Here is a 17231-nt window from a genome sequence, read left to right as displayed (position 1 = left end):
TGCAGGCTGCATTAGTCATAATTATACCTAGTGTTACACAGAAAATTTACAGCATAATTGAAACATTGACAAATCTAATGTAGTCATGCCTTTGTCCAGTGGAAGATTCACAGTGCATAAAGAATAAGTGTTAAGGTAATAATAAACAGATTACAAAACTTTTCAAAGTGCCATGTCCGTACAAGTATCAAGACAAGACTATTCATAGTTTAATGAGGAGAAAAGTAAAATAAAACAGTGGACATTAGCAAGTTCTGTTTCTCTTAAAATTAAATATAAGTGCAAAAATTGTAGAGATAATATGCAATAGTGAAATGTTATAGAATAATTCTCTGCAGGGGTGAAACTGGAGAGAAAATTAACGTTACACAAATAAATAATCATCAACATTTTTTAGATATTATTTGTGTTCATCTTTCTGAAGAGTGTATCAAAAGGGCTACAAACTTATGCCAAAGTAGACCAGGTACAAGTTGCTGTTGGACCTACACTGGATTTTTAAAGACTGTTTTTCTGGTTCAGCCAAGTTCCCTGAGCATCCTGGGTCACTTGTGCTCCGAGGGGTCATTACTGAGGCATGGTTTTGGGGAGGAGAGCTCAATCAGTATTTTCAAAAGAATTTTTGGGTCACAAAAGAGGTGCTCCATGTGAATTAAATGTCCGATAAGCCAGAAGGTGCAAGTTAAGGTATTCAAGCAGCAGATCACTCCTCATGGGCTGTCCTGAGAGTGTATATCAATCAATCAATCAATCAATCTTCAAACAAAATAGAATCGCTCCCACTAACAAATGACTAATTGTGAGTGAATAGGAGAAAGCAATTTTAATAAAAAGTTTTGGAGAGGCTGGGAAAAGGGATAAGAACCTGGCAAGGACACAAACACACATATTGATGTCTGAGAGGAGGGGGATGTATTGGGGTTGAACACACAGGGTTAGAAAAACAGCTATGGGAAACTTCCATACAGCGTCCAGTTGTGCCTTTGTGTATATAATGAGACATGTCTGAGAAGGATGAGCCAGGCAAGAAGGCTCAGAATCAAACAGTGCTTGTCATGGTTTCAAGAGCAGCATCTCCAGATACACTACTCCCTGGATGCCTGAAATATACAAGGCAAAAGGGGTCTGACATTATGTTTACGTCTTTTGGAAGCTGCCGGTTTTCTGCTTCACATTTCTCTTTTGCAAAAAATGGGTACATTTATAAAAATCTATAAAAAGAGAAATAAGGACAATCTTGGGAATTACAGACCTGTCATCTTAACTTCAGTACCTGGGAACAATAATGGAGCAAATAATTAAGCAATCAGTTTGCAAACCCTTAGAAGATAATAAGGTGATAAATAACAGTCAGCAAGGGCGGTTTAGGTTGGACATTAGGAAAAACTTCCTAACTGCCAGGGTGGTTAAGCACTGCAATAAATTGCCTAGGGATGTTGTGGAATCACTGGAGTGATTTTTAAGAGCAGGTCAGGGATGGTCTAGATCAGTGGTTCTCAAAGCCGGTCCACCGCTTGTTCAGGGAAAGCCCCTGGCGCACCGGACCGGTTTATTTACCTGCCGCATCCGCAAGTTCAGCCGATCATGGCTCCCACTGGCCACGGTTTGCCATTCCAGGCCAATGGGGGCTGTGGGAAGCGGCTTTGAGAACCACTGGTCTAGATTATATTTAGTCCTACCATGAGTGCAAGGGACTTTCTCCAAGGTACTTTCCAGTCCTATGAATCTATGATTCTATAGATTTAAAAGCATCCATAATATGTGACTCAGGGATCCCCGTAACACCTAGTAAAGGGGGCTCTCTCACACATCTGGAGCTCCTTGGGAGCTTGTTCTTTGTAGGATTGCCACAGAGGCCATAGGAGAGGAAAATCATAGGTGGGTGAGAGAGAATACAAGTATAACATGTTGGAATGGGGGCAGCACAGTAGCAGAGAATCACACCATCCATGAACACTCAGGGTCTCAAGTTTGCATTGCATGAGTGCTCATTTTGCTGCCTGAGTATTTGTTATTCTTGAGATGGAGAGAATTTTCCTAAAAGGAGCAATGTGCATGATCACCTCTGAACCACATCCCCTAACAGCTGTAGACTTAAACTGAAAGCAGCTTAAGAAGTGTTCCTCTCTTTAACACTTGGATGCCCAACTCCAATGGGGTCGAAACGGCAAATAAATCCGTTTTACCCTGTATAAAGTTTATAAAGGGTAAACTCATAAAATTGTTCACCCTCTACAACACTGATAGAGAGATATGCACAGCTGTTTCTCTCTCTCCCTCCCACCCCTGCCGGTATTAATACATACTCTGGGTTAATTAATAAGTAAAAAGTGATTTTATTAAATATAGAAAGTAGGATTTAAGTGGCTCCAAGTAGTAACAGACAGAACAAAGTGAATTACCAAGCAAAATAAAATAAAACACACAAGTCTAAGCCTAGTACAGTAATAAAACTGAATACAGATAAAATCTCACCCTCAGAGATGTTTCAATAAGTTTATTTCACAGACTAGACGCCTTCCTAGTCTGGGCACAATCCTTTCCCCGGTACAGCCCTTGTTCCAGCTCAGGTCACAGCTAGAGGATTTCTCATGAAGGCTGCCCCATTTGTTCTGTTCTACCCACTTATATATGTTTTGCATAAGGCAGGAATCCTTTGTCCCTCTGGGTTCCCACCCCTCTTCTCAATGGAAAAGCACCAAGTTAAAGATGGATTCCAGTTCAGGTGACATGATCACATGTCACTGTAAGACTTAATTACCCACTTGCCAGCACACACCTATACAGGAAGACTTACAAATAAAACTTACAAGTAAAACATCTACAGTCAATTGTCCTGGTTAATGGGAGCCATTAAGATTCCAAACCACCATTAATAGCCCACACTTTGCATAAATACAGTAGAACCTCAGAGTTGTGTTTCATATTTCTAGTTTCAGATACAAGAGTGACACATTTATACAAATAGGATGACCACACTCAGTAGATTATAAGCTTTGTAATGATACGTTACAAGAGACCTTTTGCATGAAGCATATTCCAGTTACATTATAGTCACACTCATTAGCATATTTGTATAAAATCATATAGAGTGCAATGTCACAGGCCTCATCCAAACTGAACTTAACCTCTGAACTTTTAGGGATTCACCCATTATTACATAAAACAAGAACTTCTGCAATGAGCAATAACTCTGTGTCTGACATTCATTAGAGACAGAACTACACTAGCTGCTTACATTTTTAATCATCCCATTATTATGGAGAGGGCTGCTGTATCTTCTGATAAACTGTCTTAATAAAATCACCAACCATATTCCTTTAAGTAACATCAATTTAAAAATGAGTAAAAAACAGGAGAAACTCAGCTTTGCTCCCAACATCACTAAGCCATGTAGAACGAGCATCAAGTTCAGTTATGTCTGCTTTCATGCAGATTGCAGTACTGAACTATGTGTTGAATTTGCCTACCCCCTTTGGGTAATCACTGTCATTTCATTGAACTTCTGACTTTACTCCAGGCATAGAGGTAATGAAAACCAATAACAGATGCATACAATATTAGACAACCTTATTGCAGTGCTGCCATCACATATCATTACTATCAGTTTGACCTTGTAAGCACACTGTGCAATATGTTCTTTGCTCTAGGTTTTATTACTGCTGGTCTCACTGTCTGCAAGAGCTACATGATCTAATTGATCTCAGCAACCCTCTCACCTATTCCCCGAATGAGTGTTCTGTACTTAGACATATTGCAATGATTTCTCCCAGTTTTTCATAACTTAAATCTGATTCAGACCCGTTATGTGCATTATCTTGCACTACAATGTATTTCATTTTTCAGATAAGATCGTGCACTTCTTGCGATTCACCTTCTTGTAATGTGAGTAAGATGTTTATTAGGGATGCATGCTTCAGACTGAGGGATTTAGTGTTGTTGACACATTTACACCATCAGTTATTTAAGAAATATAGGTAAAACTGCCATTAGATGAACATAATGCTCTTGGCATAAGTCTTAAAAATATGAATAGGGTCTTCGAGCCATGGTGTCCATAAGAGTTACTGAGCGCACAGAAGGAGAATACTTTCAATTATAATAAGAACTAAATAAAACACACAGAATAAATATTATAAATTGGGAATTAGAGGGCTATAATACATGTATTGTAGTGATAGGCGCATGAGAAACCATCTAGAAATAATCTTGTATTTCACATATCTGATATCACATCTAAGAATACAAGTCACAATTTTCAAATGTGGGTATCTAAAATTATACACTTAGATCCATATTTAGATACCTCAACGTAAGCATCCTAATTTTCAGAGGAGCATAGTGCCTGAAACTCCTACTGAAAGTATTGGGAAACTGTAGAGATCTGATTTCAGAGTAACAGCCGTGTTAGTCTGTATTCGCAAAAAGAAAAGGAGTACTTGTGGCACCTTAGAGACTAACCAATTTATTTGTTAGTAAATAAATAAATAAATTGGTTAGTCTCTAAGGTGCCACAAGTACTCCTTTTCTTTTTGTAGAGATCTGCGCTTCTGAAAATCAGTCTATGAGTTTAGGTGATTTAATATGGATGTAGGCGTTTAACTCAAGGCACCTAATATTTTGGCCAATGAGATTTGGGCATTAGTTCAATAGCTGGTTGCCTGCTCCACATACTCCTACTCTCAAGTGCTTCTACTGTGGAAAAAAAGAACCTGTGATCACTGGAGCATGAGGCATGGCTCACGCCTGAAATAAACATAGAAAAGCAGGAGACATTATATGGAGCAATATCGGATGACAGCAGCAAAAGCTGGCAGAAGGGCAACAACAGTGTGGGAAACGGAGAGAGCATTAACACGGAGAGAGTAGAAATTGCGAGGGAAATTATTTCACTTGAGAGGAAAAGGGAGAGACCTGGAAACTGAAGAATATAGATTCAAACTTGGATTTATGTATTGTATAAAATAAAAATCAGTCAGATTTTAAATTCTCCACTATAATTCTGTCTCTGGATTTTGGTCACCACACAAATGACCCAGTTTTTGTTATTGTGGGTCACCATTGGAAGTGTTTTTGCTGCATAATTTACTATTGGCTGTTTATTAATACTATATACAATTCAGTCAGGGACTGTGTTAAAATCATAAACCATGGGACTGCAGCTCAAGTGCTTTTTCTAGTCACTAATAGCCTGTAACGAAGCAGGTCTGAAGAGCTTTAGGTTAGAAATAACAAAATGATGATTAAAAGTATCAGCAATTTCTACTTTCTGAATGTTTTTAGAGAAGGAAATGTTATAGCACAGGAATGGAGGAGAGATAGGACCATGACTCATCCCAGAAGAAGGAAAGGTTATTCACCTTGTGCAGTAACTAGACTTCTACCAGATTTGTGTCCCTGTAGGTACTCCATTGCAGGTGACTCCTGAGCAGTGTCCCCCTAAGGAAGTGTGAGATTCAGAACAGAGTCTAATACAGAATAGAGAACTGTGTTGCCCACAGCCACATCTGATTTTTGCTGCAGGCATCAGGGTTTAATGATTAGAAAAGGTATGAACTGGGAACCAAGTTGCCACTCTACAGATGTCTGCAATTGGTACGTACTTAAGTAAAGCTATTGATGTAGATAGTGCTCTTGTAGAATATGCTATCACTCTCAAAGGGGAGTTCAACATGAGCTCTGTTGTAACAAATCTTAATACAACTGGAGGTCCACCAAATTCTTGTTTGTCTCTGTAATGGATACAAATAGTCTAGGAGATTTTCTAAATGGTTTTGTCCTGTCTAGATAGAAGACTATGCAGTCCTGACGTCTAGAGTATGGACTATGACTTCTTGAAGAGTCTGATGCAGTTCTGAGATGAAAACCAGGAGATGAATGGTTTGATAAATGTGAAATTCTGAGGACACTTTATGTAAGAATCTTGGATTTTTAGTGATATTTTCTCTCTAGAGAACACTGTAAATAGGGGAGTCTCTCATTAAAGCCCCCAACTCTCCTATACTTTGGGCAGAAGTGAACTCTACCAGAAAGGCTGTCTTCATAGATATATCTAATAATGAACACTTAGCTAGTGGTTTAAACTAGGGTTGTCAAGCAATTAAAAATATTTTTTATTAATAGCAAGAATAAAAAAAAATCATCATGATTAATTGCACAATTAATTGCACCGTTAAACAATAATAGAATAACATTTAAATATTGACTGTTTTCTACATTTTCAAATACATCAATTTCCATTACAACACAGAATACAAAGTTTACAGTGCTCAATTTATATTTATTTTTATTACAAATATTTGCACTGTAAAAAACAAAAGAAGTAATATTTTTCAATTCACCTAATACAAGTGCTGTAGTGCAATCTCTTTATCATGAAAGTTGAACTTACAAATGTAGAATTATGTACAAAAAATAAGTTCATTCAAAAATAAAACAATGTAAAATTGTAGAGCCCACAAGCCCACTCGGTCCCACTTCTTGTTCAGCCAATCACACAGACAAACAAGTTTGTTTACATTTGCAGGAGATAATGCTGCACACTTCTTGTTTACAATGTCACCTGAAAGTGAGAAAAGGCATTCTAATGGCACAGTTGTAACTGGTGTCGCAAGATTATTTACTTGCCAGATGTGCTAAAGATTCATATGTCCCCTCATGCTTCAACCACCATTCTAGGGGACATGCATCCATGCCGATGATGGGTTCTGCTCTGTAACAATCCAAAGCACTGTGGACTAATGCATGTTCATTTTAATTATGTGAGTCAGATGCCACAAGCAGAAGGTTGATTTTCTTTTTTGGTGGTTAGGGTTCTGTAGTTTCTGCATTGGAATGTTGCTCTTTTAAGACTCCTGCAAGCATGCTCCACACCTCATCCCTCTCAGATTTTGGAAGGCACTTCAGATTTTTAAAGCTTGGGTCAAGTGCTGTAGCTATCTTTATAAATAGGACATTGGTACCTTCTTTGCGTTTTGTGAAATTTGCAGTGAAAGAGTTCTTAAAATGAACAACATGTGCTGACTTATCATCTGAGACTGCTATAACATGAAATATATGGCAGAATGCACACAAAATAGAGCAGGAACATGCAATTCTCCCCCCAGGAGTTCAGTCACATATTTAATTAACACATTTTTTTAAATGAGCATCATCAGCATGGAAGCATGTTCTCTGGAATAGTGGCCAAAGCATGAAGGGGCATACAAAGGTTTAGCATATCTGGCATGTAAATACCTTGCAATGCCAGCTACAAAAGTGCCTTGTAAATGCCTATTCTCACTTTCTGGTGACATTGTAAATAAGAAGAGGGAAGTATTATGACCTGTAAATGTAAACAAACTTGTTTGTCTAAGCAATTGGCTGAACAAGAAGTAGGACTGAGTGGACTTGAAAGCTCTGAAGTTTTACAGTGTTTTGTTTTTGAGTGCAGTTATGTAACAAAAAAAATCTACATTTGTAAGCTTCACTTTCATGACAAAGAGATTGCACTGTAGTATTTGTATGAGGTGAACTGAAAAACACTTTTTCTTTTATTTTATAGTGCAAATATTTGTAATAAAAATATATACTTTGATTTCAATTACAACAAGAATATATATGAAAATGTAGAAAAACATAAAAAATATTTAATTCATTTCAATTGGTATTCTATTGTTTAACAGTGAGATTAAAACTGCAATTAATCATGACTACTTTTTTAATCGTGATTAATTTTTTTGAGTTAGTTGCGTGAGTTAACTGTGATTATTAATTGACAACCCTAGTTCAAACGGATGCTTCATAAGACCATTAAGGACTAGGTTCAAGACCATGGGAGAGGTAGGGTCTCTGATTTATGGGGAGATATTTGACAAACCTTTCAGAAATCTTGCCATAGTAGGGTGAGCGAAGAGAGAAAACCTCCCTGTGGGGGTGTGAAAGGCTGTTATTGCCACTAAGTGAACACTAATAGAATTGATAAATAAACACATCTTCAATTTCAACAGATAATCCAGTACCTTTAGAAGAGGAGAGTGAGTTGGCAAAATCTGTTGTCTTACACCAAAGATGGTATCATTTCCACTTCTGAAGGTAAGTATTTCTTGTAGATGGTTTTCTAATATTTTAATAAAAGTTGTTGTACTTTTGAGGAACATGATCTCTCTATCCCTGAGAACCATTGAGGAACCATGCTTGGACCCTGAGAATCTGTAAGTTGGGATGAAGTTTTTGACCTGTATGTTGAGTCAGTAGTAAGAATCAGAGCTTAAATTCTCAAGGATGATTTCCTAGAGCCCCCTGCCCTCCTGCATTTGAGACTCCAGGCATTACCCTGGGGACCTTTTGTAAATATTCAGACTAATTTTATTCCAATGTCTAAATGTTGTAATTATGAGTATGTGTTAGTTTTCGTTGATGTATTTTCAAACTGGGTTGAGGCCTTCCCTTGCAGAAGGGCAGATGCCAAGATTGTTGTGAAACTTTTGCTTAAGGATTTTGACCACGATTTGGCATACCTGTGAGTATCAACAGTGATTGTGCAACTCATTTTACTGGACAGATTGTAAAAGAGTTATGTGCAGCTTTGCAGATCCAACCTCCACTGCCCCCACCACCTGCAGTTTGCCGGGACAGTGAAACGTCAAAATGGGATTTTGAAAAATAAACTAGCCAAGAGCTGTGCTGAGACTAACTTAAATTGGCCAGATGCCCTTCCATTAGCATTGATGAGCATAAGGGCCACTCCCAATCGAAAGACTGGACTCAGTCCTCATAAGATCCTGACAGGGCACCTGATGCGACTTCCAGCAGCGCCTCCACTGACCTTCGCCCAGATGGACATTCGTTTTATGGATGACACAATGCTTAATTATTGTCAGGCACTAATGAAATGTGTTAGGTCTCTTTATACACAGATGAAAGAAGCACTACCCAAGGATCCTGAGCAACCCTGCCACTCGCTGGAACCAGGAGATTGGGTCTACATAAAGGTCCATCAACAAAAGACCACCCTGACCCCGTGCTGGAAGGGCCCTTACCAAGTCCTGTTAACACCACTGTGAGGTGCCAAGGACTGACTGCCTGGACCCATGCTTCTCACTGAAAAAAGGCTCCTCCACCTCGGGATGACCCTCCGACTGATGATCGGTCTCTCTCTCCTTCTGGACAGCAGGAGAAAAAAGGACAAGGTGATTTGCTAGTAACCTCTCCCTTGTCCACTGACAGAACTACCATGCATTTGGATTTTGCTAGAAGAACCAAATCATTACAGGCTGATGTGCTAGTAACCTCTCCACTGCATAATGCTAAACCACGACTGTTTCAAGAGAGAAGAAGGAACACTGGCTCTGCTGAAGCCACCGAGGTCCAGGAATTCCTGACGATAAAGGACATTAAAAATTGGCCCTGGTGGAGGAAACGGAGTATCGTATATTGGCAGGGTGGGGACCGTTCTTGGGAATGTGGAGTTGAGTGGTGGCTTGGATTTTTTTTCCAGGGTCTGGGCTTTGTGCTTACGGACAAGTACCATCAGAATGTACTGCCTTCCCTAACTGGCTTCCCAATGACGAATACCAAAGATGCCTTGCTGCCACAAACATTACCCCCACCATCCCCTCCACCTTTGCCACAACCCCTGTAATTTACCCAAATACAGACAATACTGAATATTCTAATGAAACCCAATGGCCAATTATATCTTAGTGATTTACTGAAATTTTGTTCACAAAATTTATTTTTTAAAGTTCAGAAATGTCATATGAGCGAACAATTGAGTGGAAAACAAATGGGTCTGTGGAAATAGAAATATATGATATCACTACAAATGAGCCCCAAGAATCGGAAATTGAGATTAATGGGTTCTATAGCGAGGTAGATATGATGGCCGTTCCTGGAGTCTGCAGTATGTTAGATGAAAGAGGCCCTTATTGTTATTTAGTCACCCAATTACTGAATAATCAAACGTAGACCCAAAGAGTCTGTTCTGCCACTGGAAATTTTAGCTGCATTGAAATAATCCCAGTAACTAATCATTTAAGCTGCACCATATTGCAATATACCCCTTCTTATGCTATTAATGCCAATGCCTCTTGGAAATATATGAAAGTGTTTAGCTGACAGATTTGGTACGGTACTTCACCAAAGAGAGATGTGTTAGGCTATCGATGGACTGTGATTAATACTACACTAGGGACTATAAAATTCACGCTGCCTTTATCCAGTTTTCAGGTCACCTCTACATATCCTAATTGCTCAAAAGGGGCTGCCATTCAGTTTGCACAGCAAAGGGCCTGGGTTTCCTCCAGAAAGAAGAGGGACTTGGCTGGACACCTATGGGATGGTGCCAATAGCTCAGCTGAAATTTGGAATATTTATAAAGGCCAACAACATGAAGAAAAAGTAGGACAGTTGGAAAAAGCCACAGGTCTTATTACTGGAGCACAATTAACCCAGGTACAGGCTGCAGTTGGTGAATTATGTGTTATCTCCACCCTTAGTTCAATGACCCAGAAACTTCTGACAATGATGGTGCAAAATATCATGGCGGCTGGGAAGGCATTGCAGTGGGATATGGCATGTTCAGAAATTCAGGATTTCCTGAACGATCAGCTCATGGCCATTCAGATTGGCCTTGAGCATCAGGCTTGGCCCACTGCCCTTACAGATACTTCAGGAGCATCATCTGATCTGTGGGAATGGAGACATACTTGGAGATTTTCTGGGTGGAAGAGCAGACGTTCACAGTGCTCATTCCAAGCATACGGACTGATTGGAGAGATGTGGGCTCCCACATACCAAATCCTGCCGGGTCCATGGGGAGGTCGCATGTGGGACTGGATAATTCACCAAGACATTTGGGAAATTAAACTACCTGGTATGCATAACCGATTTATAGTCAGTGCTCCTGGAATAACACCCAACATTTGGCTAGAGATAGGGAGTCAATGGACACTCTGGCCTTTAGAACCCCCATAGCTTCAGTGTGTATGAAAACTGAAGCCAGGGGAAGTTGTCACTGTTCATGACAATGTTTGTTGGGAAGGTATGGGACAAGAAACTACCCTGACAGGACACCTGCTTCCAAGCTGATGACAGTTGTGTGTACGTTAAGGCCACCACTTTGCAAGACATACATTTTAATCTCACCACTGCTGCAGGCAATCATATTATTTATTGGCCTGCAGATAGAATCCTACAATCAGCCCTTAGGTTTTAGACACCCTTTAATTGGACTGCCTTAGTATCTGACTGGTTCCAAAATTTGCCTTCACTCCTACCAGAGGTCCGTAAAATCTCTGAATTACAAGATGAAATTCATATGCTTCAAAATATATATCAAATTGAAAAGTATGCCTTTCATACAGCCTATAGAGTGTCTACTTTATGTACTAATTATGATGTATTGTGTTTTGTGATTAAGGCTATAGAACAACCCCATCACATTATTACAGTGGGAATGTTAATGCTTTTATTGTTGTTGTTCAGTTTAGGATTATGTTATTGTTGTTAAGGATGCAATAATAATAATAACACCTTCTATGTGCATACTAACCATGCATTGTCGTTGCATCCAATCAAAACCCATGAGGCTGAACCATTAGATCTAGAATCAGAAATGCAAATTTTGATGAAAATGGAGGTTTAAGACGGATAGTTGTGCTGGAAACACAAGAGGGGGGAGCATGGAAGTGGAAAATGGGATAAAGGGAATTTGAATGCAGACATCTTAGTTTTCTTAGGAATACAGCAAGAGTCAGGCTAACTCTAACTCTAATAATGCGAGACTAATCCCTGGTCTACACTAGGAGTTGAGGTCGAATTTAACAGTGTTAAATCGATTTAACCCTGCACCCGTCCACATGACGAAGCCTTTTTTTTTTAAATTTAAAGGGCTCTTAAAATCGATTTCCTTACTTCACCCCGACAAGGGAATTAGCGCTGAAATTGGCCTTACTGTATTGAATTTGGGGTACTGTGGACACAATTAGATGGTATTGGCCTCCAGGAACTATCCCAGACTGCTCCATTGTGACTGCTCTGGACAGCATTCTCAACTCAGATGAATTGGCCAGGTAGACAGGAAAAGGCCCGCAAACTTTTGAATTTCAATTTCCTGTTTGGCCAGTGTGGCAAGCTGCAGGTGAGTGCAGAGGTGACCGTGATGGACTCCCAGAATCACAAAAGAGTTCCAGCATGGACCGAACGGGAGGTACAGGATCTGATCGCTATATGGGGAGAGGAATCCGTGCTATCAGAACTCCCTTCCAGTTTTCGAAATGCCAAAACATTTGTCAAAATCTCCCAGGGCATGAAGGACAGAGGCCATAACAGGGACCCAAAGCAGTGCCACGTGAAACTTAAGGAGCTGAGGCAAACCTACCAGAAAACCAGAGAGGCAAATGGCTGCTCCGGGTCAGAGCCCAAAACATGCTGCTTCTATGATGAGCTGCATGCCATTTTAGGCGGTTCAGACACCACTACCCCAACTGTATTATTTGACTCCTTCAATGGAGATGGAGGCAACACAGAAGCAGGTTTGGGGGACGAGGAAGATGATGATGATGAGGTTGTAGATAGCTCACAGCAAGCAAGCAGAGATACCGGTTTTCCTGACAGCCAGGAACTGTTTCTCACACTGGACCTGGAGCCAGTACCCCATGAACCCACGCAAGGCTGCCTCCTGGACCCACCAGGCGGAGAAGGGACCTCTGGTGAGTGTACCATTTTAAATAGTATACATGGTTTAAAGGCAAGCATGTTTAATGATTAATTTTCCCTGGCATTCGCTACTGGAAAAGTCTGTTAACATGTCTGGGGATGGAGCGGAAATCCTCCAGGAACATCTCCATAAAGCTCTCCTGGATGTACTCCTAAAGCCTTTGCAAAAGGTTTCTGGGGACGGCAGCCTTATTCCGTCCACCATGGTAGGACACTTTACCACACCAGGCCAGTAGCACATATTCGGGAATCATTGCAGAACAAAGCATTGCAGTGTATGTGTCATAAATATAAAGGGAAGGGTAACAACCTTTCTGTATACAGAACTATAAAATCCCTCCTGGCCAGAGGCAAAACCTTTTCACCTGTAAAGGGTTAAGAAGCTAAGATAACCTCACTTGCACCTGACCAAAATGACCAATTAGGAGACAATTTACTTTGTCTAAAGCTGGGGCGGGGATGACAAAGGCTCTGTCTGTCTGTGTGATGCTTTTGCCGGGACCAGAGCAGGAATGCTCTTTAGAACTTCTGTTAAGTTAGTAAGTAATCTAGCTAGAAATGCGTTAGATTTCCCTTTGTTAAATGGCTGGTAAAATAGGTTGTGCTGAATGGAATGTATATTCCTGTTTTTGTGTCTTTTTGTAACTTAAGGTTTTGCCTAAAGGGATTCTCTGTTTTCAATCTGATTACTCTGTAAGGTATTTACCATCCTGATTTTACAGAGGTGATTCTTTAATTAAAATTCTCTTTTAAGAACCTGATTGCTTTTTCATTGTTCTTAATATCCAAGGGTTTGGGTCTATGTTCACCTATGCAAATTGGTGAGGATTTTTATCAAGCCTTCCCCAGGAAAGGGGGTGTAGGGTTTGGGAGGATATTTTTTGGGGGAAGACATCTCCAAGTGGGCTCTTTCCCTGTTCTTTGTTTAATACGCTTGGTGGTGGCAGCATAGGGTTCAAGGACAAGGCAAAGTTTGTACCTTGAGGAAGTTTTTAACCAGAGCTGGTAAGAATTAGCTTAGGGGGTCTTTCATGCAGGTCCCCACATCTGTACCCTAGAGTTCAGAGTGGGGAAGGAACCTTGACAGTCTGTTTGCTGGCGTTCAAACAACATCCGTTCTTTATCTCTCTGTATTATCCTCAGGAGTGGGATATCATTCATGGTCACCTGGTTGAAATAGGGTACTTTTCTTAAGGGCACATTCAGAGGTGGCTGGTCCTGCTGGGCTGTTTGTCTGTGGCTGAACAGAAATGTTCCCCGCCGTTAGCCATGGGGAGCAGGGAGGGGTTAGGTGGTGGGGGGAAGCAAAATGTGACCTTGTAACGAAAACACATGCCCTATATATGTAATGTTAACAGCAAGGTTTACCATGAAAGAGTGTACCCATTGCTCTATAAAATGTGTCTTTTTAAATACCACTGTCCCTTTTTTTCTCCATCAGCTCCATGTGTTTCAAGGATCACAGGATCTTCTCCTGCCCAGAGGCTAGCGAAGATTAGAAGGCAAAAAAAAAAAAAAATGAACTCACGATGAAATGTTCTTTGAGCTCATGCTGTCCTCCCACAATGACAAAGCACAGACGAATGTGTGGAGGCAGACAATGTCAGAGTGCAGGAAAGCACAAAATGACCGGGAGGAGAAGTGGTGGGTTGAAGAGAGGGCTGAAGCTGAAAGGTGGCAGCAGCGTGATGAGAGAAGGCAGGATTCAATGCTGAGGCTGATGGAGGACCAAATTAATATGCTCCAGTGTATGGCTGAGCTGCAGGAAAGGCAGCAGGAGCCCAGACCACCGCTACAGCCCCTGTAACCAACCGCCCTCCTCCCCATGTTCCATAGCCTCCTCACCCAGACACCCAAGAATGCGGTGTGGGGGGCCTTCGGGCACCCAGCCACTCTACCCCAAAGGGCTGCCCAAGCAACAGAAGGCTGGCATTCAATAAGTTTTAAACTTTTAAAGTGCTGTGTGGCCTTGTCCTTCCCTCCTCCACCACCCCTCCCAGGCTACCTTGGCAGTTATCCCCCTATTTGTGTGATGAATGAATAAAGAATGCATGAATGTGAAGCAACAATGACTGTGCAAGAAGTGATTGAAGGGAGAAGCGGAGGGTGGTTAGCTTACAGGGAAGTAGAGTGAACCAAGGTGGTGGTGGTGGTGGGGGGGTTCATCAAGGAGAACGAAACAGAACTTTCACACCGTAGCCTGGCCAGTCACGAAACTGGTTTTCAAAGCTTCTCTGATGCACACCACGCCCTCCTGTGCTCTTCTAATCACTCTGGTGTCTGGCTGCGTGTAACCAGTGGCCAGGCGATTTGCCTCAACCTCCCACCCCGCCATAAACGTCTCCCCCTTGCCCTCACAGATATCGTGGAGCGCACAGCAAGCAGTAATAACAGTGGGAATATTGGTTTCGCTGAGGTTTAACCGAGTCAGTAAACTGCGCCAGCATGCTTTTAAACATCCAAAAAGCATTCTATCACCATTCTGCACTTGCTCAGCCTATAGTTGAACAGCTCCTGACTACTGTCCAGGGTGCCTTTGTATGACTTCATGAACCATGGCATTAAGAGGTAGGCTGGGTCCCCAAGGATAACTATAGGCATTTCACCTTCCCAAACAATTATTTTCTGGTCTGGGAATAAAGTCCCTTCCTGCAACTTTTGAAACAGACCAGAGTTCCTGAAGATGCGAGCGTCATGTACCTTTCCCGCCCATCCCACGTTGATGTTGGTGAAACATCCCTTGTGATCCACCAGGGCTTGCAGCACTATTGAAAAGTACCCCTTGCAGTTTATGTACTCGCCAGTTTGGTGCTCCTGTGCCAAGATAGGGATATGGGTTCTGTCTATGGCCCCACCACAGTTAGAGAATCCCATTGCAGCAAAGTAATCCACTATGACCCGCACATTTCCCAGGGTCACTATCCTTGATATCAGCAGATCTTTGATTGCATTGGCTACTTGCATCACAGCAGCCCCCACAGTAGATTTGCCCACTCCAAATTGATTCCCGACTGATTGGTAGCTGTCTGGTGTTGAAAGCTTCCACAGGGCTATTTCCACTCGCTTCTCAACTGTGAGGGCTGCTCTCATCTTGGTATTCTTGCGCCTCAGGGCAGGGGAAAGCAGGTCAAAGTTCCATGAAAGTGCCCTTACGCATGCAAAAGTTTCTCAGTCACTGGGAATCGTCCCAGACCTGAAACACTATGCGGTCCCACCAGTCTGTGCTTGTTTCCCAGGCCCAGAATTGGCATTCCACTGCATGAACCTGCCCCGTTAGCACCATGATGCCCGCATTGCCAGGGCCTGTGCTTTGAGAGAAGTCTGTGTCCATGTCCCCATCACTTTCGTCACCGTGCTGACATCGCCTACTCGCCCGGTTTCACTTTGCCAATTTCTGGTGCTGCATATACTGTGCGTGGTTAATGCGCATGGTGTTTAATGTGCTCCTAATTGCCAAAGTGATCTGAGCAGGCTCTATGCTTGCCATGGTATGGCGTCTGCACAGAAAAAAGGCGCGGAACGATTGTCTGCTGTTGCTCTGATGGAAGGAGAGGCGACTGACTACATGGCTTCTAGGGTTGGCTTACAGGGAATCAAAATCAACAAAGGGGTGGCTATACATCAAAGAGAAACAAAAACAACTGTCACACAGAATGGCCCCCTCAAGGATTGAACTCAAAATCCTGGGTTTAGCAGGGCAATGCTCAACCCACTGAGCTATCCCTCCCCCTAGTAATTCAGGCAGGACTGAATCTCCATTAAACTTTTCAAGGTGCCCCTGACAGACCTCACCAAAATGATTGTCGGCCATTGATTTCATAGAGGCTGGGAGGGAGGGGGGAGCAAATGAATACAAAACAAATCTGGTGTATTTCTTGTTTTGACCCACTGCATCTATCTTTTACATCTTTGGCTGGCAGCAGATGGTGCAGTAGGACTGCTAGCCACCTCATCTCCTGCCTGCTCGGCAGAAGATGGTGAATTAGGACTGCCGGAAGGACTAAAGAGAATGACCTGGTCGAGTCACTCCTATTTTAGTCCCTATGCCCATGTCTGCCGAGGCGCTCCTGACCGACCTCACCGAGGCATCCAGGAGCACCTTGGACATGATGACGATGGTTATCAGGCCTATGTGCACTGTCTGCTGCCATAAGGCAATGGGTTGCTGCTGTGTAGCAATGCACTACCGCGTCTGTCAGCACCCAGGAGACATATGGTGACAGTGAGCTGAGCGGGCTCCAGGCTTGCCGTGGTATGGCGTCTGCACAGGTAACTCAGGAAAAAAGGCACAAAACAATTGCTTTCACGGAGGGATGGCCTGACAACATGTACCCAGAACCACCCACAACAATGTTTTTGCCCCATTAGGCATTGGGATCTCAACCCAGAATTCCAATGGGCGGCAGAGACTGTGGGATAGCTACCCATAGTGCAATGCTCCGGAAGTCGATGCTAGCCTTGGTACTGTGGAAGCACTCCGCCAAGTTAATGCATTTAATGCACTTCGAGCATTTTGTGTGGGGACACACAAA

At 42.0% G+C, this 17231-nt stretch overlaps 1 protein-coding gene across 6 annotated transcripts in view; it reads left to right on the top strand.

Annotated features, from left to right (window-relative positions):
• The window catches only part of LOC125638031 (uncharacterized), a 165248-nt gene extending 150150 nt beyond the window's left edge, over positions 1 to 15098 (top strand). For 2 of the 6 annotated variants that reach the window (XR_012668848.1, XR_012668850.1), the window contains 3 exons: positions 5788 to 5914; positions 7989 to 8073; positions 14141 to 15096. Coding sequence is in view for 2 of the 6 variants with exons in the window: in XM_075129288.1 (XP_074985389.1) it covers positions 8050 to 8073; positions 12107 to 12692; positions 14141 to 14232 (702 nt within the window). In the remaining 4 variants the exon portion in view is untranslated. Of the gene's footprint in view, positions 1 to 5787; positions 5915 to 7988; positions 8074 to 12106; positions 12693 to 14140 lie in introns of all 6 variants that reach the window. The other 4 variants (XM_075129288.1, XR_007357136.2, XM_075129290.1 and 1 more) reach the window with 4 other exon arrangements.
• The last annotated feature ends 2133 nt before the right edge of the window (positions 15099 to 17231 follow it).

Source organism: Caretta caretta, chromosome 1 (assembly GCF_965140235.1).
Source record: "Caretta caretta isolate rCarCar2 chromosome 1, rCarCar1.hap1, whole genome shotgun sequence".
NCBI classification, from domain to species: Eukaryota; Metazoa; Chordata; order Testudines; family Cheloniidae; genus Caretta; species Caretta caretta.
This window is presented reverse-complemented; position numbering and strand designations above follow the sequence as displayed.